This window comes from Mytilus trossulus, chromosome 2 (genome assembly GCF_036588685.1).
Source record: "Mytilus trossulus isolate FHL-02 chromosome 2, PNRI_Mtr1.1.1.hap1, whole genome shotgun sequence".
Taxonomy (NCBI): Eukaryota; Metazoa; Mollusca; class Bivalvia; order Mytilida; family Mytilidae; genus Mytilus; species Mytilus trossulus.
In genome coordinates, this window is record NC_086374.1 from 41643064 (window position 1) to 41670174 (window position 27111).

A 27111-nucleotide genomic window follows, 5' to 3' on the forward strand; every position below is an offset into this window, starting at 1 on the left:
ATATATTAGCAGCAAAAATTATTGGCAATAGAAAAACTATCTCTGCAAGGACCAATACTCCATTGGATTGTAAAAGTCCATTTGCCAATCAAATAACAATTGTTTACAGTGGAACTTGCCTAATCCAACACAATAGGGGACCAGAAAAAAATGTTGGATTTAGCAGAATGTCGGAATACTCAGTTTTTTTCTGCAAGAATAGGCATATTTTGGGACCATGAAAATTTGTTGTTTAAAGTAGGATGTTGGAATACTGATCAGGTGTTGGATTAGGCAGGTAACACTGTACTTGTATTTCTATTTTATCTTAAAGATCTTCATCTATTCTCAGAAACATCTGAACCATTTAGTAAATAATCATACATAATTACATTGTTGTGAATGTTTTATGAAAACTTAGGTTAAAAACTTAAAATGTCTAATTGTTTCAGTTAAAGAGGACTTTCACCAATTGCATCATTAGAAATGTATATGATGTTGGTGAATTGAGTTAAACCTGATGTTTTGTGCATAATTTGGAAAATGAAGTCAACACTCTGGCCGATCCTTGACCACAAATCAGTGGCTGATACAGAACTGTTATAAGGGTTGTCCCACTGACTGCCATAATGAGGGTGCCCACTGCAGTCATGCTTCAGTGATTCCCTTTTTTTTTTATCCCACATAAGAGGGGGTGGCAGGATCCACCTACAAATGTATGGCTATGCAGATATTTGTTTTTGAAATGTACTTTATATACCATATTCTCTACTTTTCAACCAAAATTTCCTTGTGAGTGGTAGCATATTATATGTAATAATGAAATAAAGTTGAAAAAATAGGACTAAATTAATTTCGAATAATTATACATTTAGCGATGCATGCACATTATATTTACTCAAACAATTGAATTCACCTTCACTTTGTTTACAGGTCTGTAATTGGGGTAACTAGCTCTACTCCTTAGATATGATGATAAAGGATTTTTAGAATGTTTAGATTTTTAGAAAATTGGATTTTTAAAAGAAAAATCAGTTATTGATTTGGGGATGTACCACGGGCAGCTGTCAAAAAGTGATCGCTCATTAACATGAAAGTGTTTATGAACTCTTTTAAAATTAAGAGTTGTTGTTTTCTATGTCAGGTTTAATTTTCATGGTTTCAGCTTTTATCGTTGTTGAGATGTAACTTGTAGACCTTTCATCAGGGATTTATATTTTTATTATTTTGATAAAAAATATTAATGCAAATATATAAGTTGAAAGTTTTATAAAACTGTAGATAAATGCAAGAAAGTCAAGATTTTCTCAGTTCTGTAAGGATTCTTTCTCATTGGTATTAATACCTATTTATTAAAAGGATTTTTATGAGCTTTTGATATTTTCCTGAAAATAATAATTTATAGAGTTTATTATACAAATACTAGCTAAATTAATCAAGGAATAAATTGAGATCATTAAATAATTTGATTGGTTGTTGATATTTTTATGGCTGCTAAGGTGAGGTCCATTTGATTTGAGGGGGAAGCAAATAGTTTATTTTATCTTCATTTTATAGGCAAATCAATATGGTATATCTATGCCAGATGAGCCATTTAGACTATTTGGAGCTTTACGTTTATGACACATTTTGTTTTAAGTAGTCTCTTAGGCCTGTTTCTTCAATTTAAAAATCTCCCTGTTATATGATCCATTAAGTGCTTATATATATAATTAGACCATCACATGTGTTTGCACTATAACCTTGATAGCATAAGAAAAGGGCGGAAAAGATACCAAGAGAAGGACAAATTAAAAAAAACATGAGTTAATTTATGGACAACAATAGGGGTAAAAAGACAAAACAGTAATCCACAAAACATTAGGCTACTATTGAAAACCAAAGATTAGTGGACATAAACACCACCAAAAGGTGGATAGGACTTAACTTTGATGCTGAGGAAGGGTAATTAGCAGGTCATGCTAGATATAAGTGGTACTCTTGCTACTTATGACAGGTACAGTTTGGTTTAAAAAAAGGCATATTCTGTGATACCACAAAACACAGATCAAGTTTGAATTTTGGTGATGTCACTTTTACCGTTCTAGAGTTATGCCCCTTTTTCAGCAATTTTACTTCCCTGTTCGCTAACTTAAGTTTGCATTAACCAAATGTTATGAAACTTATACACAATGCTAATTACCTTTAAAAAGTCCAAGTTTGAAATTTGGTGGCATCACTTTTACTGTTCTAGAGTTATGCCCCTTTACAAATTGAAATATTGCTGAATTTTTCATTTCTGTTCTCCTATTTGTTTAGTTTGGCCCATCCAAATGTTATGAAACCTATACAGAATGCTTATTACCTCAACACACAGAATGTGATTGATTTCTAGTGGCGTCACTTTTACCGTTCTAGAGTTATGCCCTTCTACCGAAGGAAATATTGCTAAATTTTTCATTTCTAGTCTCTAACTTTATTTTGCCTCCATCAAATGTTATAAATCTTATGCACAATGCTAATTATTACAAAATACAAATAAAGTTTGAATTGTGGTGGCATCACTTTCACTTTTCTAGAGTTATGTCCCTTTACAAATGGAAAAAATAGTAAATTTTTCTGATTTGTTCTTAAACTTAAGTTTGCCTCAACTAAGTGTTATGAAATGTATACAACACAATGCTTATTACCACAAACTTTTGACCAAGAACAACATTGGGTAGTGTCACTTTTACAGATCTTGTGTTATGTACTTTTATAACATTATAATTCCCATGGACACATTAATTCCCCATTATTTTTTATGTTGTTCAGTTTATCCCTTTGCTACATTTGTATCTTTCGATCCTCTTTAACAAGTACTGAAGCAAGTTTCAAGCAATTTCATCATCTAGTATATAGACATCATATCTTCTCGCACCCTTAAGGTTTAGAAGTTTATTTAGTCTGAAGTCTGCATCTTTTTCATAGTATTGTTGAGATTGTTTTGGTATGTTATAATTGTAGCATGTAGTTCTGCGATCATTTTACCAAAAACATTAATGGCAAAAATACTTGTAATTCAGATCATGAACTTATGATCATTTTTTGTGAAGTGAGCCCTAACTTGTGATGACTACATTCTGTCTAATAATTTTGTGACAGTAATTGTCCATTCTTTGATGTGATTGAGCTTTTGATTTTGCAATTTCATTGGGGACTTTCTGTTTTGAAATTTCCTCGTAGTTTACTATTTTTGTGTTTTTATTTTTTTCTAGATCAGTACGAAAAAGAGAGTCTACAGTTAGGGAAAAAAATAAAGGGATTTTAAATCTAAAAATAAACAAATCTTATTAAGCATCTTTTGCAATATGGAGCATTAAAAAAAGAATGTATTGATTTTTATCTATTTTTAGACTTTGTATAGAATTACACAGCTTGTGTGACTTTGCTTTTCACTTCATTAACATATATTTTCCCTAACTGTGTAATTTTATGGAGAAATAATTGAAAATTCCATATATGATTATGAATGCTCAGTTTATAGTAAGTTCAATATTATATTGATCATGACATTCCTTGTATAACTTCAATATAAGTATGAAAGATATCTTTGATAAGTCACAGCTGGTAGAGATAATACAGGACAAACTTTGTAAAAAGTTCAAACAAATTTCTCAAGATGTTTGAAATGATTTTTAAATTGTCATGTTGATAAAAAAAAAAAGCAGTAATGTTAAATATGTTAAAGCAAAACATCTTAAACATGTAGAAATAACAAATATAATAAAAAGTAAAAAGGGTATAGATTTATATGAATCCACTCATTGTAATATGTCTGTTTAGAATCTGAATTGGTTGTGAGTAGTATAATGTATGTCTTTCGGCCTTAGTTTTATGGTCTGTTCCTCAGAAACTGGTGTATTGGTGGACGGAGAGTTGTCTCTTGGCACTCATACCACATATTCTTATATCTATAAAATTTAGTGGCCTTGGCCTTGACCTCATAATTTCAGAGGTTATTTCAGTTTTAAGATAAGGTTTGTAGCTCAGAAGTAAATATGTCAAAGGATGAAAATATATATGTCAACTAATTTAATTTACTGAACTTGTGCACCTAATTTTATTTAACCTGTTGAATGAATGGAATTCAGATTGGTTATTTGATTTCCATAAAATTTACTAATAAACATGATAAAATGCTATATTGCAATATTAGTTGTATCATCTCTTCAACATGTTCATTATTTGTATTTGTTTTGCATCATGGAAGATTAAATTGTTGATATGTGCATCTGGTGCACTAACATTAAAGTTATTGAAGGTGAAATGGGCAGCAACTCTGATTTATTTTCTAATCATGTTTTTTTTTAGGCAGTTAAGCTGCCTTATGCAAGCGCCCTGGATTTGTGTGCTACCCTATAAATGCTGAAATACGTGCCATTGTTATTATCTAGCTGTCTACTATATTATTTATAACTTATTGGACAGTTTTTTCATACTTTTCATTCTGGATCACAAAAAATATGACCAGAAAAACCTTAAATGATCGTTGATTTTCCCAAAAGTTTTGAAGTTGCACATAGGAAGTAGACCACATTAGGAATCCTTATGTAGTTTATTATCCCCTGAGCTTTTGGCTAAGATGTCAAAGAACAAATGTATGAAATATTAAATCACCGAAAATCTCTAAACACAAGTAGTTAAGATTTCCCAAATTGCAAAACTCGTACGAATATTGTTTGTCGTCAATACGTAGTCAACTACGTATATATACGTCAGTAGTCTATAATATAAGTTCAACTGATCACGCTGTTGGCGGCAATTTTTAATTAGAAGACGAAATTTTCGTATCTTTTTAATTTGGACGCAGGGGTTCAAATTAGCGGTGGTTCGAGGTCTGTGACCTTCCACTTTTGCAGCAGGACTTTCTACTTAATTACTACTGATTTGGAGGGGACATTATGTCATACATGTGATGGACTGTGAAACTCAGATCAGGAGATTTGGAAATTTTGGTCAGGAGATTAGGACTCAGATCAGGAGGTTTTTTATCGACATAAATTTTGTCGTAAATGTAACCATATGAAGTAGAAATTGTGTTTTTTCTACAAATTGTAATATATTTAAAGTACCCTTATTGCCTTTCTATTTGAATAAAATAATATATTAAGAAGAATCTGTTTTGTTTTGTTTTTGATAAATGATTGTTCACTGCTTGCAAATAAATCATTATATTTATCTATCTTATCTGTATAGATTTTTATTCATGTCTCCATCTCCTTAACTTTGGTAAATGTATAGACAAATAAGAAAGAAATAAGCTCTACATGTTTGTTTGCAACATCATAAATTAATTAAAAAAATAACACACTAACAGTAGTACTGCATGGCTTTTAAGCATTATGAAAGTCATATTTGTAGAAAACTTAAAAAGACTTAGACATTGTAAAATAAATAAATTTTGTGTATTTACTGTCTTCTGATTGGTTAAAATTATTAGTTTTATTTTCAATGTTGTCAATTTTTATGGCGACACGCCCACTTTGACGTTGTGTATTCATACGCCAACATATGTGTACGTTGTTATTGTCAAGATAAATAATATAAAAAGTTCTTTGAACCTTTTTTTTTTATAGAAATTTATTTATAATGAATGGCAATAATTTATTTTGATTTTATTGAACCATAAAACTAATTTTTGATTCAATGTGAAGAGTCAAAAATTAGTTTTATGGTTCAATAAATTCAAAATAAATAATAGCCATTCATTAAATGTTTTGCTATTTCTTGCTGACACAATAAAATCTTATAATTTCAAACATCTACAATTCTCAAACTCAAGGTTTTATAATCCCAATTAAACTAACTAAAACTTTTATAAGTCTTGTTTTTATTTTTTATCTTTATTCAATTCTTCAACATATACACCAGATATATTACATCCATAAATGTACATATTGTATATTGCAGTCACTGAAAAGCTAAACAGATTTGAAATATAAACTTCAATTTAATCCTTAAAAGGAGGTCTAGATTGCTAAAATAATTTATTAATTTATATTTTTTTATTTGTCCCAAAACATTTAAATTCATTTAATCAACATCCTTTTATGATTATTTGATTAAAATATTAATCATTTATAGTTTTTTTACAATGTACATTTTTAAAAGCAAAATAACTGAAAACAGGATAAAACAAAGGGAAGTAACTAAAATGAATTTCAATATTCCCAATACACATCGTTTTTATAACACAACGGCAGTTAGCCAGAGGTAAACATCGTTGATTACCAGTATGTTTGACACCCCAGCTGTCAAGTGAAGCCAATTAATTATACATCTTCTTTGATGTACAGGTAAAATTTAACACAGGTGTCAATTACACCCGTACAGTAGTAAGAAATGATCAAATATATGGCGTCTGAAAATTTTCATTCAAGAAATATTTCATACACGGGAGTTTTTTCTCCTAAACGGGAGGACGGGAGGAGACCCCTGAAAACGGGAGTTTTGTACTCCCGTCGGGAGGTTCACATGTATGTTATGTTTTACCCTTTTTGTTTTTTTCTTCTCAATTTTGATAGGTCAGTTAAAATAAATGGAAGTTTCTTATATAAAAAAAGATCTGGTATGATTGCCAATGAGACAACTATCCACAAGAAACCAAAATGACAAAAACTTGGTAATGGTCAAGATCCCCACCCCTAAACAATATATATTCATGTATGGACAATATAACAAATCATATGAAATATAGGTGGAGTTCGTATGGCCACTCTACCCCTTTCTGTTTTAGAATTTATAACGGTCGAGATCCACAATCTTAAACAATATATTTATATTTATGTATAGGACAATATTACAAATCAAATAAATTATAAGGGGGTTCCTATGGTCACTGTACACCTTAATGTTTGAGAACTTGGAAATATTCGAGATCATCACCCCTTAACCATATATACTCATGTATAAGACTATATAACAAATCAAATGAAATAATGGGGAAGTCCCATGTGGTCATCCTACCCCTCATGTTTAAGAACTTTGAAACAGTTGGGATCCCCAACTCTAAATTAGATGAAATATAGGGGGAGTCCCTGCAGTCATCTGATTGAGAAATTGGAAACAGTCGAGATCCCCACCTTTAAATTAAACCATATATATTCATGTATGAGAACTAATCAAATGAAATATAGGGAGAGTCCTTAGGGTCACCCTACCCACTCCTGTTTGATACTTAGAAACAGATGAGATTCCCACCCCTCAACCATATATATTCACGTATGTATTGGACAATATAACAAATCAAATGAAATATAGGGGAAGTCACTGGGGTCCCCCACCCTTCCTGTTTGAAAACTTGATAATGGTCGAGATCCCCACCCATAAACCATATATATTCATCATGGGACAATCTAAAAAATCAAATGAAAAATAGGGGTAGTCCCTAGGGTCACCCCACACCCTCTTGTGTGTATTTTGAGAACTTGTAAAAGATTTAGATACCAACGCCTAAACCATATTCATTCCTGTTTTTCATTTCAAAAAGATTGAATGACATATAATGTCAATCTCATAGGCAACACATATGCATATCACTTTGCTAGACCCTAACACCTGTCATTTTATTCCAAACTTAGACATCATAAACTTGGGGTGAAGGTGGGAGTCATTTACATTTACTATGGACAGGTCAGTCAGACCTCACCATTGATCCCTGTAGTAGTAAACATTTGTCTGATTAGTGTCTCATAACTTTTGTACTGTAAAACACAAACTCAGTTTTCTTTCCAGGGAAGCAAGTCCATTCATACTTTTACAAGCTCGTACTAAAGTCAACTTGAACTACTAACAGTCGACTAAAATGAACATAAATGCACAATTATATATGAATGTTTAATGTTTGTTCTTTTAAATCTTTAAAAAAAAAGTTTAAGCAACATTGCCATAGTTTTCATAATTATGTTTGCCTTGGTTTTTGGTTAACTGCCTACAGTGCTTACAGCGCTTTGATTTAAGTTCAAAGGTTCTATTAGGTAGGTAGGATTCCTGCCTATTAGGCACAAATGTATATGCAATTCATGAATAGTTGTTTTAATAATAGTAGGATAAGGAATGAAATGAAGAGAATTGAAATATTTTGCAATAGTCTTCATCAATGTTCGTATTTTTTCACAAGTATATATAATAAATTCTTGAATGTCCAGTAAGATGTATATATACATTGTATATACTTATGTGGTTGCTAATAAAAATCACCTTTTTATTCATACAGCTATTTTTATGTGTCTTCAATGTAAATGAGGACACAAAAACCATAAAAGACATCTGTTTGGTGTGTAAAATAGAGGTTTAATTAGGCTTCTATCCTTTTATTGACTTATTTTGCCCTCTACCTGACTGAGTTTGGTCAGAAGTTCAAATTGTCATACTTATACATGGACAATGTAGTTGGTAAATTTTCACTAGTTAATTTATATAAAATGAATCAGGTTATTGTAATTACAGATTGATAATAATTGGCCTTTTCAGAATCTAAAGAACTATGGGTTATGTCATTGTTTTCGTATACTTAAATGAAAATTAGGTTATGTCGTTGGTTGAATTTCTATTGTTTATCACATGTTAAACCAATTACAGCGTTTTGGTGAAAGCTGTTGGAAAAATTACCCAGAATGCATTAGATTCTGAAACTGTGAATTGAGGTGTAGACATAAAAAAAGAGCAATAGGTCTTATGAGTGTGAGGATACATTTTGTGGAAAAATGCCAACAGCAAACATATAAAATTTCGTCAAAGCCTATTCAGGTGAAAAAAAATGTGTACTTCATACAAAACCATAGTTTAACATGGGCATCAAAAGTAAAAAATCAAAGTGATGGATATCACTCATGGAAAGATTAGAACAGAAGTTTGAATTATTTCATATTAAGGTACAGTGGGGAAAAATGAACATTTATAACGAAAGCACTATTGCTGAAAATTGTATTTACAGCAGGTCTTTAGAAGGAAACTTCCTTTTCCAGTATGAGGATAAATGAGCTCAAATCAAATAATATGGGTCTCTTAATATGCACAATTTTATTTAAACTGCAGTTTATATCTAATGGAAATTATGTTGCCGGTTCTAAACATGTTTAAAAAAAACAAAAAAATTGCAAAAATTCTTCTAGTAAATGTTACTTGTAAGACATAAATTTAGACCATCAGCTAAAAGCTTTTAACGTGCCAACAAAAATAATCTAAAAATGTTGTTTTGGGGCATTTTGTAAGTTGAAACAAGAGGTTATATGGCATTGAAAATTAAAGTTTTAGAGTGCCTTTTGATCAAATTTTGATGTATTTTTCAACCAATTTTATTTTTTAACGTAAACTAATTAAAAAACTAATTTTATTGAAATGTGGATTCTTTCTTGATTGCAAAAATATATATTTACTTCAAATAAAAATTCAAATGACTAAAATAGACAAAATGATTGACATGATTGAGGGAAATAAACTAATAAACAATGGTTTGTTATAATTAAAAAAAAAAAAAAATTAAAACTGTTTCAAGCCAATTCCTGATAAAAAAGTGAACTAATCTTAATTGTAAAATTAATTACAGATGATTATTGGAAATTTATCAAGTAAATTATAGGCCATACTTAAATACCTTTTATATATTCATATTTATATTCATATTTCATTTTTTTTTTAGATCATGTTAATCCATTAATCATTTATCTTTCAGATATAATTTACAGAATTACTTTATGTAATGTAGATCAAAAGTAATTGGCAATAAATAAATCTATCATCCTTATAAATATCAAACAAACAATACACACATTTGTGTAATCAATTATGAGGTCAAATACTTGTGTATTAAGAATTAGATGCATATTGTAGTGGTCTGTAATTATGTAAGACTGAGGTTGATAGGTAATGTGGTCAATTTGATTGGCAGTTTAGGAGGTGGGGCATTGTAATTAAAGGTCCACCTTGTCTCTGATTGTTTAGTGATAATGACAGTTGTCAATCATACTAGTTGAATCAATACCACTTACCTAACCAAATGTTTTCAAAAAAGCCTGTACATCAACACACCTTAATGACATACATTCTTGAATGAACTGCTCCAATAATATACCCAGTTTTTTTCAGTTTATTTGTGTATTATGTGCACATACATGAGAACTATAGGGAACTATATTTTAGTGTGAATACATTTAGTAACAGCAGCTAACCTGTCCTGTTGTTAGGGAGGGTGGTGCCTAAGTAAAGATTTAGAACAAGTTCTAATCTTTCCAAAAACTCTTCTAGAACCTGATCATCAACATTTTTAATTAAAATGTTTATACATTGCAGCCAATACTAATGGTATGACACAGCCTCAGTGGTTTCCTCAATCTAATTAAGATACGAGCTCTCATTGCTCCCGTTTTCTGATACGTCGCGTGAGAGATCTAACGCAACCCACTTTGAGGTCACATGTGAGTGACCTCTTAGGTGTGTCTTTTTCGACCAATGAAAATGAGTCTTCCACGATCTTGAAAGTTTATCGTAAGGTAAAGGGATGTAACTCATTTTATTTACGAAGAAATTGTCAGTCGAAATAATTCATAAACTTTTTTGATTGGCTTATTAATAGGTCGTCAACTCATTTGCATATTATTATAAATTTATAACTTCCAGTTCACTCACATGTGACCTTAAAGCGGGTTTCGTTAGATCTCCTACGCGACATATCAGAAAATGGAAGCAATGAGAGATCGGTTTTTAATTAGATTGTGGTTTCCTGATGATAATATTCACACAAAATTTCATTCAATTTTAATATATAAAAATGGCTTGACAGCATATACATGATATAGTTTGAGTCTGATGTAGGAGTCATATTCACAGCACATGGTTTCTTACTGAAAAGGGTGGAAATTTTAACTGCTGGATATTAAAAAGTCATCTTTCATTATCACATTTCATTATTATCATTTTTTTGCAACCTATTGATTCATGTTATGCACTTTTTTAAAGGTGTATGATAGTTATTAAATTAAACAACCAGAACACTTAATAATGAGTTCTGTGGCATTCCTAAATGGCTGATGACAAAATTAACCAATATATTATCATTTTATTCATTGTTTATTTAAATTTAAACATGTTTATTGTATTCAAGGTATAATATATTTGATCTAAATAATACATGTATAAAGGTGAACATACTATAATCATTTTGATGTATAGAATACCTGTAGAAAATTAAATAGCTTACATGACCCTGTGTAAGTATAACTAGGCTTAAACTATGAATAGAAAATAATCTATTGGATTTTCTATTAGTATTATTCAAATAATAAAAAAATATTAGAACTTGATCTTGATATTATCTTTGAAATATTAAAAGTAGCTTTTAACATATATCGATGATTATATATAGTATATAAAATTTCCAAATTAATCGAAACTTGTTGAAGATTGATTATAATTTTATTGAGCAATAGATGACTTAGGGCTTACACGAGAGAACGGAAGTTCGTAACTACCAAAGGTCATTCTTTAGAGAATGAATGATCTAAATTGTAGTGTAGGGAGGGAGCTGGCCCAACAGCTTGGGTGGGCGTGTAAGCCCTAAGTCATCTATTGCTCAATAAAATTATAATCAATCTTCAACAAGTTTCGATTAATTTGGAAATTTTATTGAACAATAGATGACTTAGAGGCTTCCACAAGACTTTAGAGTTCTACATTTTAGATCATTCACACCAGGATGTATGTGTAGGCAATTCTGGATACTAATAAAAATTCTAATTATGTACTATTCTATTATTCCAACTATATATATGTACATGTATATACATTTATAACAAAAACATAATAAATGTTATTATTTGTTTTCCAATAAGCTATCACTTAATGTTTGTGTTTGAATAGGTTTAAAATAAAATTTGTAAAAAGTTTGTGCTGAGCTCCAACCGGCTGTTTTCAGTATATTGTTTAATGGAATCCCATGTGCTGCTGCGCTAGACGATGAAGCTGATCGACAGCTATGTGTCCCATACACTTTTATATCAATTCCTGCTTTTCCTAATAAATGTTTTATCCAACGTGATATTGTACTTTTTGTTACAGTTTTAAAAGGTTTAACACATGAAATGAAAAGGGATTTTTCCTGTCCCCTGAGTTTTGAAGTTCTTTTCAAATATTCTTCCATTGCTACAATAACACATAGTTTATTATCATCATGTCTATTAAATTCCAATGGTCCAATGTGCTTCCCTGGTTTGGATTGTTTAACTAAGTCTACTATGTACACTTTCATGTTGTCATTAGAAATAGTAATATTATTCAGTTTTATCAAATGAATAGTTTGACAGCGTTGCGCACTAAGCAGCATAAGCAATAATGCTAGCTTTTGTGATAGTTGTAATAAAGTTAATTCCTCATTTGCAGGTAATGTTTTCAAATAATCTAAAACTATATTTACATCCCATGTTTCTGTATATTTGGGAAGAGATGGTCTAGCATTGAAAATTCCCCTCATATATCGAGTTACTAGTTTATGTTTTCCAATGTCTATCCCACTTGTCACAGAACAAATTGAAGATATTGCTGATTTAGCTGTGTTGATTGCACTGTAACTTAATCCACTATCATAAAGTGATGATAAGAAGGACAGCACAGTGTTTATAGATGGATCAAGTGGATCAGTTTGTCTTTTATTTGAAAAACACATCCATCTTTTGAAATAAGTCCCATATTGTTTTCCTGTGGATTGCCTCCAAGATTGTAAAATGATGTCGGCAGTGAGTGTTGAAAGTCCTTTATTTTCCAAGTTTTCCCGGACAAGATAAAAGCTCCCAGACGGAGGTTTGAAATTGGATGAATTCGTTTCAGATCCTGTGGTAGAAAGAGACTGTTTTTCGGCAGGATGTATGATTGTTGACTGATCTGATGTAATAATTGCGGAAACCATATTTGTGTTGGCCAAAGTGGTGCTATCAATACTACTTTGTCTAACTTGTCCTTGATGATTTTCTGAAGCACCTGTCCTATGACACTGAAAGGAGGAAAGATATAATAAAAATTATTATTAGTCCACTTTATAGTAAAAGCGTCAATTGCTATTGCATGTGGGTCTGGCTTATATGAAACATACTGAGTTGTCCTATTATTAAGCCTACTAGCGAATAAATCTATATGCATTGTCCCTACAGTACTCTGTAATTTTTCAAATAATTCTGTTTTTAATGTCCATTCCATGTCGTCATTTAATTTTCTAGATAGTTTATCGGCTTCTATATTTAGCTTTCCAGCTATATGTGCCACACTAATCCATAATTTTCGTTCTAAACACCAGAACCATATTTCTTTTGCTAGAATATGTAAATTTGTAATTTTTCCTCCAAAATTTTCAATATAAGAAATAGCTACTGTATTATCTAAGTTCATTCGAATATGCTTTTGTGAAATATTCCCAGCCAATGATTGTAAAGTTAAGAAAGCTGCCTTTAATTCTAAAACATTAATATGCATTTCTCTTTCTTCTGCTGACCAAAAACCTTCTGTTTTCTTCCCAGTGGTTTTATTAATTCCACCCCAGCCAGTTTTACTTGAATCACTGAACATTATAATATCAGGATCATTTTGAATTATTGGTTTGTAACTAGAAGGAAGATTTTTTATCCACCAATTAAATATTGTTTTCACATGAATTGGTAAACAAATACTTCTATCATAATTCCCATAAAACTTTTTTAACACTTTCTCTTTATATATTTCTAAATCTTTGTAATACAATTGAGCATATAGTACACCTGGTTCACTGGCAACCATTTTTCCTATAATTGTAGCAAAACTTCGAATAGTTATTTCCTTCGAATGCAATGCATCAACACATAAATCTTGTAAATTTAAAATCCTTTCTTGTGTCAATCTAACTGTCATATTTTCAGAATTAATTATAAATCCTAAAAAAGTTATTTCTTTAGTTGGTGTAAAGACAGATTTCTTTGGGTGTACTGTAAAGCCTAAACTATCAACTAATTCCACAGTATGTTTTACATTGTTCTGACAGTCTTCATAAGAGCGTGCTATAAGTAAGCTATCGTCTATATAAGGAACATTTATATGACCCATTTTTCTCAAAAAAGAGTATACTGGTTTAAGTAATTTTGTAAAAATTCTTAGACTGGTTGATAATCCTTGTGGTAATACACAAAATTGATAAGCGATATCATTCCACATAAATTTTAAATATTTGCAGTCCTGTTCATGAACTGGTACACTAAAATAACTGTCTTTTAAATCAATCGATGCAAAATGATCATTTTGTTGTATGTTTGTTAAAGCTCGTACCAATGTTTCCATTTTGAAATGAATTTTTGACACACTTTCATTGAAGTTTTTCAAGTTCAAAATCATTCGAATTGTATTGTCTTTCTTAGGGCGAATAAATATATTTGAAAAATATTCCTCTTTTTCTGTTTTCATTACCAGCCTAATAATTCCTTTTTTCAAGAATTTATTAACTTCCATTGTAATCAAATTGTTTTCTTGTTCATTAAAAACAATTGGAGATGGTCTAAAATTTTGTTTTGGGATTTCATCTAGTTCAATCTTGTATCCCTTCACTGCATTTAATATAAAAGCATCACTTGTTAACTTTTCCCAATTTTGTACAAAAAGTTTTAATTTCCCTCCTGTAAAATTGTCTACTGTGTTTATCACTGTTATATTTTCACTTACACTTAACGTTTGTCTTTGTTGTGAAATCCGGCCTTCATCTTCTTGTTCTTGTTGCCCTTCTGTCCATGTACTTGTCCAGAAGTTTTTGAATGCTTTGGCTGAAAATAGGGTGGTTTTTGCCATGGAGGTCCTGGACGTTTCTCCACTTTGCGTTCCTCTAAAAAAGAGTCATTAAAGCTGAGTTTATTTGTCCTCCTGTCTTCTTTTTCAAGGTCTTCCAATTTTGTATCTAAATTGTCCCCGAAAAGGTACTCTGTAACTGGTGTGTCCACCTCTGTTACCCTTCTATATTTACTAGGAATTCCTGGCGTTATTAGCTGTTTGCGTTTTCTATTTGATGTATATATACCATGGGTTAACATTTTAAACATGTCTTTTGTTGTGTTTTTAACCTCATTCATGTCCCCTCCAGATTTCATAACATTTAAAGACTTAACTACCATTAGAAGAGTAGTTGTCATGCATTTTTGCACATTTTGTAGTGCCAAATCTGGATCTCTTTGTTTCTTACTCTTGAACCCTCTCCAAATTTCTTTGTTAACTTTGGGAACCTGAAGGCGTTTACAGTTTTCTGGAACTAAATACTGTTCCTCTAACTTTGTTAGTGTTTCTGTTTTCATTGGCTTATTTATAGCCTGATCTACCAATTTTGCCATCTGATTATCTATACTGTCACCAAATTTCTTAGGCTCTTCGTACATTTTCTCTAGTTCATCTAGAAAAGCTTTATTCTCCGCATCGTCATTTGCGTCAACAATATCATCGATGTTTAACTCATCATCGTCATCGTCGGAAATATCTTCCAGACCATTATCTGACAGATCACTTTGATTGTTATTGTTTATGAGGTTAACCTCGTTGTCAGCTTTGTCCTTTTGCGTATTATTGTTTGTTTTAGTTTTCTGGACATTTTTGTTGGTAACCGCGTCTTGCACGGTAAGCATATTGGCAGCCAAATTGGCAATAATCTCTGTATGGGATTCTATCTGCCGTTTGTTTACATCGGCCATGTTAGATATTTTATCCCACAATGCTTGCATTGTAAGGTCATTTCCGGTTGACCCCTCTCCAATATTGTCAATATCACTAGTCTCGATAACCCAGACGCATATTTAAATATAGCGTCTGGGGTGATTAACCGGACTGGTCAGATATTTATAGGGGGCGTAACAAATAGTTAAATATAGAACATATCTATAAATAGCACTTCCGGTATCACCATTCTATTTAAAAACAATGATTACAAACAGTAAACAGTGTAACGTTACATGTATAAAAGTTATGTGATTATCAAAAACTGACATTTTGAAGTTGACCCTATTTTTTCCCAACTTGCAGATGGGCAAACTTAAAAGAACGATCGAAAACTGTAATTAATAGCGGTGGTCTTTTTTCCTGAATTTTGTGACACATGTAAAAAAAAAAAAAAAAACATAAAAAAATAAGAATTAAGACAGAATTTTTTTTCGTGGGAAAACTTTGGTTGATTATATTAAGAAACAATGTAGCATGACTGTAGAGTGCCCTCATTATAACAAGGTCTGGATCAGCCACTGGTTGTGTATAGGGGGAATCACGCTCCGCTATGCGCTAAGAGAGCCCAGGGATCCGTATAGGTGGACCGTTGTACATAAAGCCATACAATATATCCTAATTTTCTGGCGAGTTATAGTTTCTCCGACATGTATCCCGAACGGCCTATAATCTAGGACCTCATCTTTATATTTATTGTCATTTTTTCAGTCCTGAACATTTGATACCTAATAACCAATATTTACCACAAGACGATAACCAAGCAACCCAAAATCAATCTTTTTTGTATATTATAATACACCACGTTTAATATTCTCTCATCTTCATACTATAAAATGTCATTTTTCTATATGTTTGTATTATAGCATACACTAGATGTTCTATGAAATATTTTCCACTTGACGTTATAAGCAACCAACAATCGGTATATTAATCTATATTGTATCCACATTAGTCCGTATTCTTTATTTTCCCCCTTTTTTCTTAGTTTTGTCTCGTTATTCTTATTTCTGTAAATCCTTGTTATAATTTATGCTTTTCTTTTTATATAATCTTTCAGATATCTGACGCACTTACCTAACTCGAAAAGCACACATCAAGTTACGTTTATGGAAAGAAAAAAACAACTCATACAAATACTAAGATTTCAATGTAAAAAATCCTCCATAACAACTTATTACTGGCAGATCAGTGAGATCATACAATGAGCCAACTTTTTATTTACAAGTTAACTGATCTTAAAATTGCAAACGAGATAATAGTCTGAATGTTTCACAATAATCTATATCGGCTTATCCTTTTGGGAAGAATACATTTAGGGACCAATCTTCACACAATACCACTTTGTCAGTCTCCGTGTCCATGAAGAAATACATAAGTTAACCAGTCATTCATGAAACCCAATTTAATACTCTTTGAATACATGTTTGAATCAATCACATGGAAAAGATGGAATGGGATTTGTCCCATACTGCATAACTTGTAAAAAACCCCAACTGAAAAGTGTATTCTCCTACTACAAACTATTATGCTGAGTTCACACGTAATACGAATTTGATTCCAATATCCATCATGTATTAAAGGGCAGCTTCACAAAAATTATCCTGTACATGTGAACCTTTATATAAAATAAGTAGATTGGTATGATTGCTGATGAGGCAACAACCTATCAAAGTTCAAATGACATGGATGTTCGCAAACTATAATCACTGCTGGGCCTTCAATATTAAGAAAACTCCATACCATATAAATAACTGAGAAGGGCCAGACATGCAATGAGATACAATTCAAACGTGAAAACTGTAAAATTTCTTATATGATTTTTGATTTGTTTAATTTTTCCGACATATCTGACAACAATGTGATTCTTGATTTTTGTTTTATTTACTTAATGAATGTCTGTGTGCCTTTTTTCGCTTTATGGTTGCTGTCAGAATAATGTTTATACTGTGATTATAATGATTGCTGGCAGCTTCAGTAATTCAAAACAAATCTTAGAATCTTTTTTTCTTATAAAATTGGAGTTGTTTATGATACAAGGAAAATTCAAGTATTATACATTTTTTTTAATTCTTCACATTTTACACATAATATCTGTGTCCAGAAATCTTCATTGGTTTGTCTACAAAAGAAAGTAAATGTTAAAATCATATTAATTTTTTGTCACCAGTATAGCATATATGAAAAACAAAATGTTTGGAAAAACATCATTATATAAATATACATTTTAAAATGTCTTGGTGCAAGCTGAATCCTGCTACGACATGCAAGATTATCTCGCTGTGTTGATGACACAACCCATTGGTGGCATTGGGTTGTTTCCTGTTCTTTTGTCGGGTTGATGTCTCTTTGACACATTCCCTGTCTGTATTCACTATCAAAATCATGCATGAACTTTTATTATTGTTGAAGGCCATACCGTTGCCTATAAGTGCTCACATCCACCTTGTTTGAACTTGGGTGGATAACTGTTTCATTGGTATTCAAACCCACAGGCACTTGTCTCAGAAAAAAAATTCCTATGTTATAATAAGGTATATAGGATTTTTTTTTTCTGAGACAAGTGCCTGTGTTCATACCACATCTTCTTATTTGTATAATGTTGACCTTTTGGTACTTTTATTCTCAACTTTTGTTTAAGTCAACAGTATGTCTTCTTAATTATGTTGATCTCTACTTTTGGTAAGAGATAAGTCACCGGTTGTTGCCTCATTGAGACCTCCTTTCATTGATGCTGGGTCTATTGTTTTGCATAAAATCTAATTTTCAGTGTTTTCCTCATGCCATGGTTTTATTTTAAGGTTTAGAAATCCAATTGGTATATATTCACCGACAACATTGCATGTATTCTTTTATGATTTTTTTTTACTGTGGAAAAAATGCCTTTTAAAAGTGCAAAAAAAGTATTGTCCAGTTGACCAGTCCAGACTTTGTTTACTAACAGTATATTTAAATTACTTTTTATAACAACGTGTCCCACTTCTTAGCCCCCTTCTTAAATGTTTGTATAAGCTAAATGCATTTGTTTAAAAAAAATCGAGCACAAATCATTTACACCGTTTGGTGTATGTTCAAATTGGCATCTTCTCACAGGCACTTGTCTCAGAAAAAAAATTTCCTATATACCTTATTATAACACGTGTTTTAATAAGGTATATAGGAAATTTTTTTCTGAGACAAGTGCCTGTGCATCTTCTAGATATACTTTGTTTAATTTTCTTCTGCTAATGGTTTTGGATTGCGTTCCGTCTTTTAAATGTGTACAACATTGCGCATCATTCCTCCCCCTCTTTTTTTTTTTTACACATATCAAAAAATGCGAACTCCATCATACAATGCAGACAGATACCACAAACTTATCCTGGACGAAGTTCATATTTCATAGCACTTTCAATAAAGTATTTATAAAGTTAAAGATAATACAAATCAACCACAAAATGTATTTATAGCGTACACACGACTGTTCGAGTGGTCCCAGTCAATACAAAAATTGCCATTTATTATTATATTATTAACTTGCTTGCGTAGCACGGACATACATGAAAGAATATAACTACTCGGTGTTTCAGGTTGTATTAAAATTTATGTAACAGTTTATGTTGTTGTATCATGATTATATCTTACCAAAGTTTGATGTGCTGTTATTTTCCTTTGCGGTGATGGAAGCCATGCTGTCTGGTGTTTTCCACGACTTGTATGTCGTCACAGAAAAATATAAATAGCTTTAAACAACAATCGGTACACTCGGGCTTTTCAATAGTATTATCGTAATATAATTTCTTCCGAAGTCAATAACCAACTTCTTGGTTATTCGTCTTGGACACAATCTTTAAATGCAAGCTAAAAAATCCGATACTATTCCGAATGTCATAAATTACCATTTTTATATCACTTGTCATCCAGACGCTCTACTTTAAAAAATAAAGCGGCTGGATGATCGAGACTACAATATCACTTGGTCCTGTTTCATCAACATCTCGTTGCACAGGCCTTTGTGGAGTTTCGCTGGCTTTCCCAGTTTTAACTCGATAAATCTCACGAGTTCTTCTCTTTATTGCATTTATCATTTCCTCATCTCGAGGAGAATTGTCCATCTCGGACGTGTGGCCAGTGGCGGATGCAGGAATTTTCGAAAGGGGGGGTGCTAGCCCAGGGCAAAGGGGGGGTGCAGGGGGGGTGCAAACATATGTCCCGATTCAAATGCATTGATCGGCCAAAATAAAGGGGGGGTGCGGACCCCCGGAACCCCCCCTCTGGATCCGCCACTGTGTGGCCTCGTTCGGCCGTCGCCATTATAGCGTAACTGTTTTCATAAATAAATCCAATTAATTCTTTCGTTTAGAAATACATCCACGCGTAAATTTCACTTAAAAAGAAACACTGTTAGTTCCTGCACTAATTATATTATTTTCCTACACATACGAAACTGTTTATTTAGTAATTATTGTAAAAAAACTTTGGAGATTTGTTTATAAGAATTGACCAGTGGCGTCACGTGACCGTAATGACCTTTGGTAGTTACGAACTTCCGTTCTCTCGTGGAAGCCTCTAAGTCATCTATTGTTCAATAAAATAGAGAATAACTTGATAGAAATATGGTCTATTTTACCGTCTGCCATTACATTTAATAGACACTAGATCCATGTAAAATCTACATGTAGCTTGAAAAAAATCTTGTTATAGAACTTCTGAGATATTGCAAAGCAAAACTAAAAACATTTTCTTAGTAATTCGTTTTAAGGAAATACAATCTATGCCATTTTTTGACCACATTTTGATGACTTTTCATTATATTTGTAACTTAGAACATACTTTCCTGTAGTACAATGTATTTATATAATTTTACAATGATTTTTTTTTTAAAAAGGCTATAACTTCAATCTTTTTATATTTTATATAACCTTAAACGCTACCTCCTATGTCTGTAGAATATTTCAATGTTAGCTTACCACAGTGTATCGCAGATAAATAATATAAGTACAGATTTTTTTTAAACAATGAAACCAAGCCTTCAGGGGTATATTGAATGCATATGCCCTTAACAGAAATCTATCCTCTAAAATCAAGAGAGGAACTTATTACACATGTAATTTGAACATTAAGGATAGAATATATTCTATCAGACCTTAATGTAATATTATGTCTAACCGTCCTTATGTAAAGAACATACACTGGTTTAATAATGCAGTAAGGAAAGGATCAGAGTCGCATACAATATTTCTTTTTGTTTCTAAGGGAGATTTTGAGGGCAATAGTTTTAGCACTGCTCTTGCATGTCAAATTAATAGAAATTTTATGGTCTGATTATAAAAACATAAGGAATAATAAATCATGGCATAGATATAAGAAGATGTGGTATGAGTGCCAATATTTCAATTCAATTATAATGTAAAAAGTAGATGAAAGACTTAAATTAAGAGAAATGTCCCAAACAAATTTGTCTATGATAGGAAATGTTTGTTTATTTGGAGCTGCCAGTACTAAGTAAAGTATTATGGACTACATTTAGAATTTAAATCAGCTTACCTCTGTTTAAATACTTAGATCATTATCATGTACATTTTTGGTAGGATTAAAATACTTTCAGTAATTTCACAATTACCATTCATAAAATTGAGAATGAAAATTAAATGGGGAATATGTCAAAGAGACAACAACTGGATCAAAAAGTAGACAACAGCCGAATAACACCAATGGGTCTTTAACACAGAGGGAAAACCCCGCACCCAGAGGTGGTCCTCAGCTGGCATGTATATTCTAAATAACTTTGATACTATTTATAAATGACCAGTTACCCTAGATAGACTATTCTCAGTGTGCACCTCACAGGCCCTTGGATCAAAGCTATATCATCTTATGTCTCTGTTTACTTTGGGTTATGACCTGTTGATAAACAAATATGACTACCTGTTTCTCAATGAACACAAAGTCTTTGCTATATGGTAACAATGTAATGTTTTAAACACATTAAATACTTTGTTGTTAACAATCTAAACAAGTATTTTGTAATGTTTTTCTCAAAATAGTGTCTTCCATTACATGACATAGAAAGAAAGAAGAAAGAGGGAAATAATTTAATTATAAAATAAACATATGAATTCTCACCATTATTTTCTTAACCAACTTATCTTGCTAAAAGTAGTAGAGATTTTTTTTTAATTTTCAAATTTCATATTAGAACTTCCTTACTAAATATATTTACATATAAATCTTAAACTATATTAAAACTTATTAAAACATTTTTACCCTATTTTATGAAACCTTTAAATTTGTCAACATCAGAACCAGAGCACATAAATACTGTACTGGCCTTATTACCTATTGTTACTCAAATTTATTCATGGTGAATATTTTGTTTTGAAATAGTACAATCTTAAGTGTACAGGTCGTTAGTCTGGGTATCCATTTCATTCAAAAAGTATGCATGTAGGTTTAAAAAAATAAACGGCAGCATAGAACTTTTTTCATTAGTATTTCTTGACACGGCTCTTATCATTTGTGTTTTTGCAAAGACAGTGATTAACAAACATGTACTGAGAAAGCATGGCTGTTTACTTTTCTATTATCAAATATATTTGTGTATGACAGTAATTTGAATTGTGCATTGATGTATGTCTCTAAAGCTTTACTAAAATGTTGCATTAAGAATACACTGCAACATAATTTAGCACCATGAAAGTGACATGTAACGTCCAGCATTTAACAAGCTTAGGTTTTCTATTTCAAGGTTAAAAAATTAGCTCAATGACCACTATTTCTTTCTTCTGTAATCAACTATGTACTACTTCAAGAATGTTATATTGGAATGACATGAAATTTGTATTTTATTTTCTAGGTCAAACTTCACCTGCCTTACCCTGTCAGATAGAGCTTCCATTTACTAACCCACACATCTCCGTATTTTACAAACAGCCGATCGTTGGGGTAGGATGTGTGACCAACTTGACCACCAAGACCAACCAGGAAGTTCATGTCATTAATCTGAAGAAGAGCGTGGCAGTGTATAGAAATGAAGTGGCAGAGGTCCACCTTTTTGTCAAGTCGAGAAATGATGAAGGTAATTTGAAAAAAAATTTAAGAATGTGTTTACCTTCTTCATTGAATGTTGTATATTTTATTAGTTGTTGTAGATTTTATAAGTAAGGATGACAAGGTATGCTAAGGCTTATTTTTTATACCCTTGAATTTGAAAATCATAAAGTTTTGATCTTAAACATCCTTCAGATGTTCACAAGACATCAGACATGTCGGATAATATATATATATTTTTTTAAATTTTAACTTCATATTGGCTTTTAATAGGCATTCTCTTTTCCAATATTTGGGTTATTTGAAAGCAAGAATTTAAAAACTTCCAAGAAATTTGGATTGAGATTTAGATCTAGAAATAAGATCACCAGCCTGGCACAACCTGCCCTAAAATACATTTTGATAAAAGATGTCTCACACTAATATGTTGATGTGTGCAAAGTTTATCATTGGGTTAAATTGTTGCTGATATTTAATTTCAAACAGAACTATGTTGTAAATATTTCCAAATGCTGTAAAATTTTAAGTCTGTTTACATATTTATGATTATAGTAGATGTACTACCATTTCTGCAGTAAAGGGACTACGCTTACATTTATCAAACTGTTAAGGTATCAAAAAAAATATAATTTTGCAAGGATTAAAATTTTTACACTTTGCAACTTTATCATTTGTTTATGGGTCAAACAATACCAAGTCTGCTCAAAACATTCCTCCGTTTAGAATGTTATTAGAAATACTGAAATAAGTATAGCAACAACCAGTGTCCTTGAAATTACAAAAAAAATAGGATTTGTCATTCCTTTTATAATTACATTTACCTTATATAAAATAAAGAAATGAGATAACACATTAGTGCTAAAATGTTAGTTATGATGTCAACAACTTGTCATAAACATGTCTAATTGACATATTTGACCTAGAATGACATAGTCTGTCCTGAAGAAGTAATTCAGCACAGCATGAGCAACAGTCATATATGGCTAAGTGCAATAGAACATTTTTTTCCAAGCTTTTCTTATAATGAGTTGGGCTATAAAAAAGAATATGTATGTTTCCCCTAACCCTACTACCCAGAAAATAGCTGCCTACTCAAAATCTTTTATTACCTTGATTTGGATTTTTTTTTTTTATCAGATTGACATGACTAAAAAACATCTGACACTTCATTTTCTCTTTGTTGAAATAAAAAAAAAGAAAATGGAACTATGGACAAACATGGATCATTTCAGATGACATGGGTAAAAGAATATCTGGCAAATATTACTTTGACAGAAAACCAACAAGAATGAAAATCAAAGGATGCATTTCTGGGAAACATCTACATACAGGCTGCCAACACAAGCTCAAAAGTATCCTTAATAAGGAGATGTGATATGATTGTCAGATAAAAGTATACACACAGAACAATGGACAATGATGTGAAATCATTGCTACCCATTGCACTGCCATCAACCATGCAAAACACATACTTCTTCATCATACCATAAAGCTATAAGCTATATAAAATGCCCCTGTATGACAATATGTAAAACAATTCAAACAAGAATATCAATGACCTGATACGACAGAGAACAACAAAACATATGTCAGACAGCTAACAACAAAACATATGTCAAATAGCTACCAACAAAACATATGTCAGACAGCTACCAACAAAACATAGGTCAGACAGCTACCAACAAAACATATGTCAGACAGCTACCAACAAAACATATGTCAGACAGCTACCAACAACACATAGGTCAGACAGCTACCAACAAAACATAGGTCAGACAGCTACCAACAAAACATAGGTCAGACAGCTAACAACAAAACATATGTCAGACAGCTACCAACAAAACATATGTCAGACAGCTACCAACAAAACATATGTCAGACAGCTACCAACAAAACATATGTCCGACAGCTACCAACAAAACATATGTCCGACAGCTACCAACAAAACATGTCAGACAGCTACCAACAAAACATATGTCAGACAGCTACCAACAAAACATAGGTCAGACAGCTACCAACAAAACATATGTCAGACAGCTACCAACAAAACATATGTCAGACAGCTACCAACAAAACATATGTCAGACAGCTACCAACACCATTCATTTGAGAACAAGCACAAAGAAATTGGCAGGGTTTACACATTTGATGTATATCTGCACTTATAGATGCAGACTTAATACTAGCTTATATGGTTGTGTTGTGGTTAAATCTAGTTTCTAAATGGTTTCAATTTCAGAGTCATAATCTTCTCCTTAAGTCAGTTGAAATTAATTCATACTTTTTTTACCATTATATTATTTGTATCAGCCTCATAAGATAGATATCAGAATTGATATTTGTTGACTTATAATTGTTGATTTTTTTTTCTCCAGTTCTTTGGGAGCCATTGATAATTGTGTTGAACTCCATTAACCCAGTGAAATGGAGAGTTAGAACAGAGATTTTAGCTCCAGCCAGAAAGAAACACATATTTGTGGTAAGATTTTCTATAAGTCTAAATGATCAAGTACTTGTTTCAAGAAAGATTAAGTAGAAATTAGAATTATTTTAAAAGCTTCTTTAATACTATAGTTTTCCCTAGATCTGTGTCATATTTATTTTGATTAAATTGAGAATGGAAATGGGGAATGTGTCAAAGACAACAACCGGACCAAATAAAAAAAAACAACAGCAGAAGGTCACCAACAGGTCTTCAATGTAGCGAGAAATTCCCGCACCCGGAGGCGTCCTTCAGCTGGCCCCTAAACAAATATATACTAGTTCAGTGATAATGAACGCCATACTGATGTTCATTCTATAAACAAAACAACCAAGAATCATTATCATTTATGCATGACACAGTACTCTTAGCTTGCATTTTAAAATTTGATTAGTTTATACTCATTTTGAATATTGTACATGTAGTTCTAAAATGTTACAATGATTTCGATACTGTAATACCTTGTATGTTCAGATAACCTTACATAGTTGCCTTTTTTCATTATTTCTGTTACAATTAAAGTAAATAGTGGAGAATCTGAAGGATAATTCAATAAAAATGCCTTTAAAAGAAAATTAAAATGTAGGAATTCAAACATATCAGAAGCCGTGAATAAATTAAGTTAGTGAAATAGTGAATTAAATCCATTAAATTACAGGAAAGATAAAATGAACATAATTCTTTAGATATTGTCCTTTAACATATATTTACTTTATCTGTGAGCAAATCATTAAATAAAATGAACAAATTTAAAACCTTTTTGAAAGAAATTGAGAATTTCTTAAATGGAAATGTATGAGTTTAAAGATCATAATTGATTTTTAATTTCCTCAACAATTCTGATGTGTCCTTCTGTTGGTTGTGATGTTTTTATTTTGAAGTTCCAGAACAGACTTCAACAAGCATGTAGAGCATTTTGTATATAAATATAAGAGTCTTTAGAAAACAATATATTTATAAATGCAACTATTGTGCTAGCCTTTGAGCTGTCCCATTGTCTGTAATTGCCTGGGAAAATTGATATTTTTGTGATTTTGTTGTTGTTGAGAAAGAGCCTTTTGTGTTCAGTCACAGGTTTTAAAAGTAGTTTTGATATGAGAGTGAATGTCAAGAGTCTACATGTTTACAGCTTTTCATCAAAGACTTCTCCATTTAATGTAAAATTGATAGCAAAACTTATTTTACTTTTAATGTTTATTGCATTAAAGGTATTTTCGCCTACCATTTAATCAAATTTGTAAGAAAATTGAGCTATTAAATGTTCTCTTTAAACACCTAAAATTAATAATTTTATATTTGTATATTCACATTTTTTTTTAATTTGTTGATAACCTGGCCGTTGTGAATCTCCTGAAATTTATTGGTTTCATGTCTTTATCAGTTATAAATACTTTTTTTTTATCATCATGAAGCAGATTGAGACAAAATTTGGCAATTTGATCAACAGTGCTGTTATATTAGATAAGTTGACATGAAATAGGCTTCAACAATGTATAACCAATTTTATGCTTCATTGGTTGGTCAAAATGCTGAAGATTTTCTTTTTTTTTTCTTTTTTTTTACAATTTGAACCCAGGCGTGATAGGAAGGTCAAATTTTGTTTTAACATGTAATTTGGTGGCAATTGACCAATCACTTAGAATGCATTGTCTTTTAAGGGAAATAAGTAAAAAAAAATCTTTGTGAGGAGAGATAAGAGTATGGCTGTAAAGTTGCATTTGAAATACTAGAATGTTGTTATTTTGATGTCAATGGTACATGTATTGCTATAAGTTATTATTAAATTGAGTATTTTGTATGTTATACAGTGAATTCTTTGCCAGAGTTGCAAAACCATTTAAAACAATATTGCTTCTAAATAATTCCAATTTTAATTCAAAACACTTAGTCCAATATGG

At 31.4% G+C, this 27111-nt stretch overlaps 2 protein-coding genes across 5 annotated transcripts in view; one reads left to right on the plus strand and one right to left on the minus strand.

Annotated features, from left to right (window-relative positions):
• Window positions 1-27111, plus strand: part of LOC134707271 (transforming growth factor beta receptor type 3-like) — a 62372-nt gene that overhangs the window by 3293 nt on the left and 31968 nt on the right. For all 4 annotated transcript variants that reach the window (XM_063566898.1, XM_063566895.1, XM_063566896.1 and 1 more), the window contains exons 3-4: window positions 22538-22759; window positions 25107-25210. In XM_063566898.1, coding sequence (XP_063422968.1) covers window positions 22538-22759; window positions 25107-25210 — 326 coding nt within the window. The remainder of the gene's footprint in view (window positions 1-22537; window positions 22760-25106; window positions 25211-27111) is intronic.
• On the minus strand, window positions 12705-15744 carry LOC134707270 (MATH and LRR domain-containing protein PFE0570w-like). The gene is made up of 2 exons (XM_063566894.1): window positions 14671-15744; window positions 12705-12982 (listed from the first exon to the last, which is right to left on the minus strand). Exon 1 carries the CDS (start codon window positions 15708-15710, stop codon window positions 14673-14675), a length of 1038 nt encoding a protein of 345 aa, XP_063422964.1. The 5' UTR covers window positions 15711-15744; the 3' UTR covers window positions 12705-12982; window positions 14671-14672.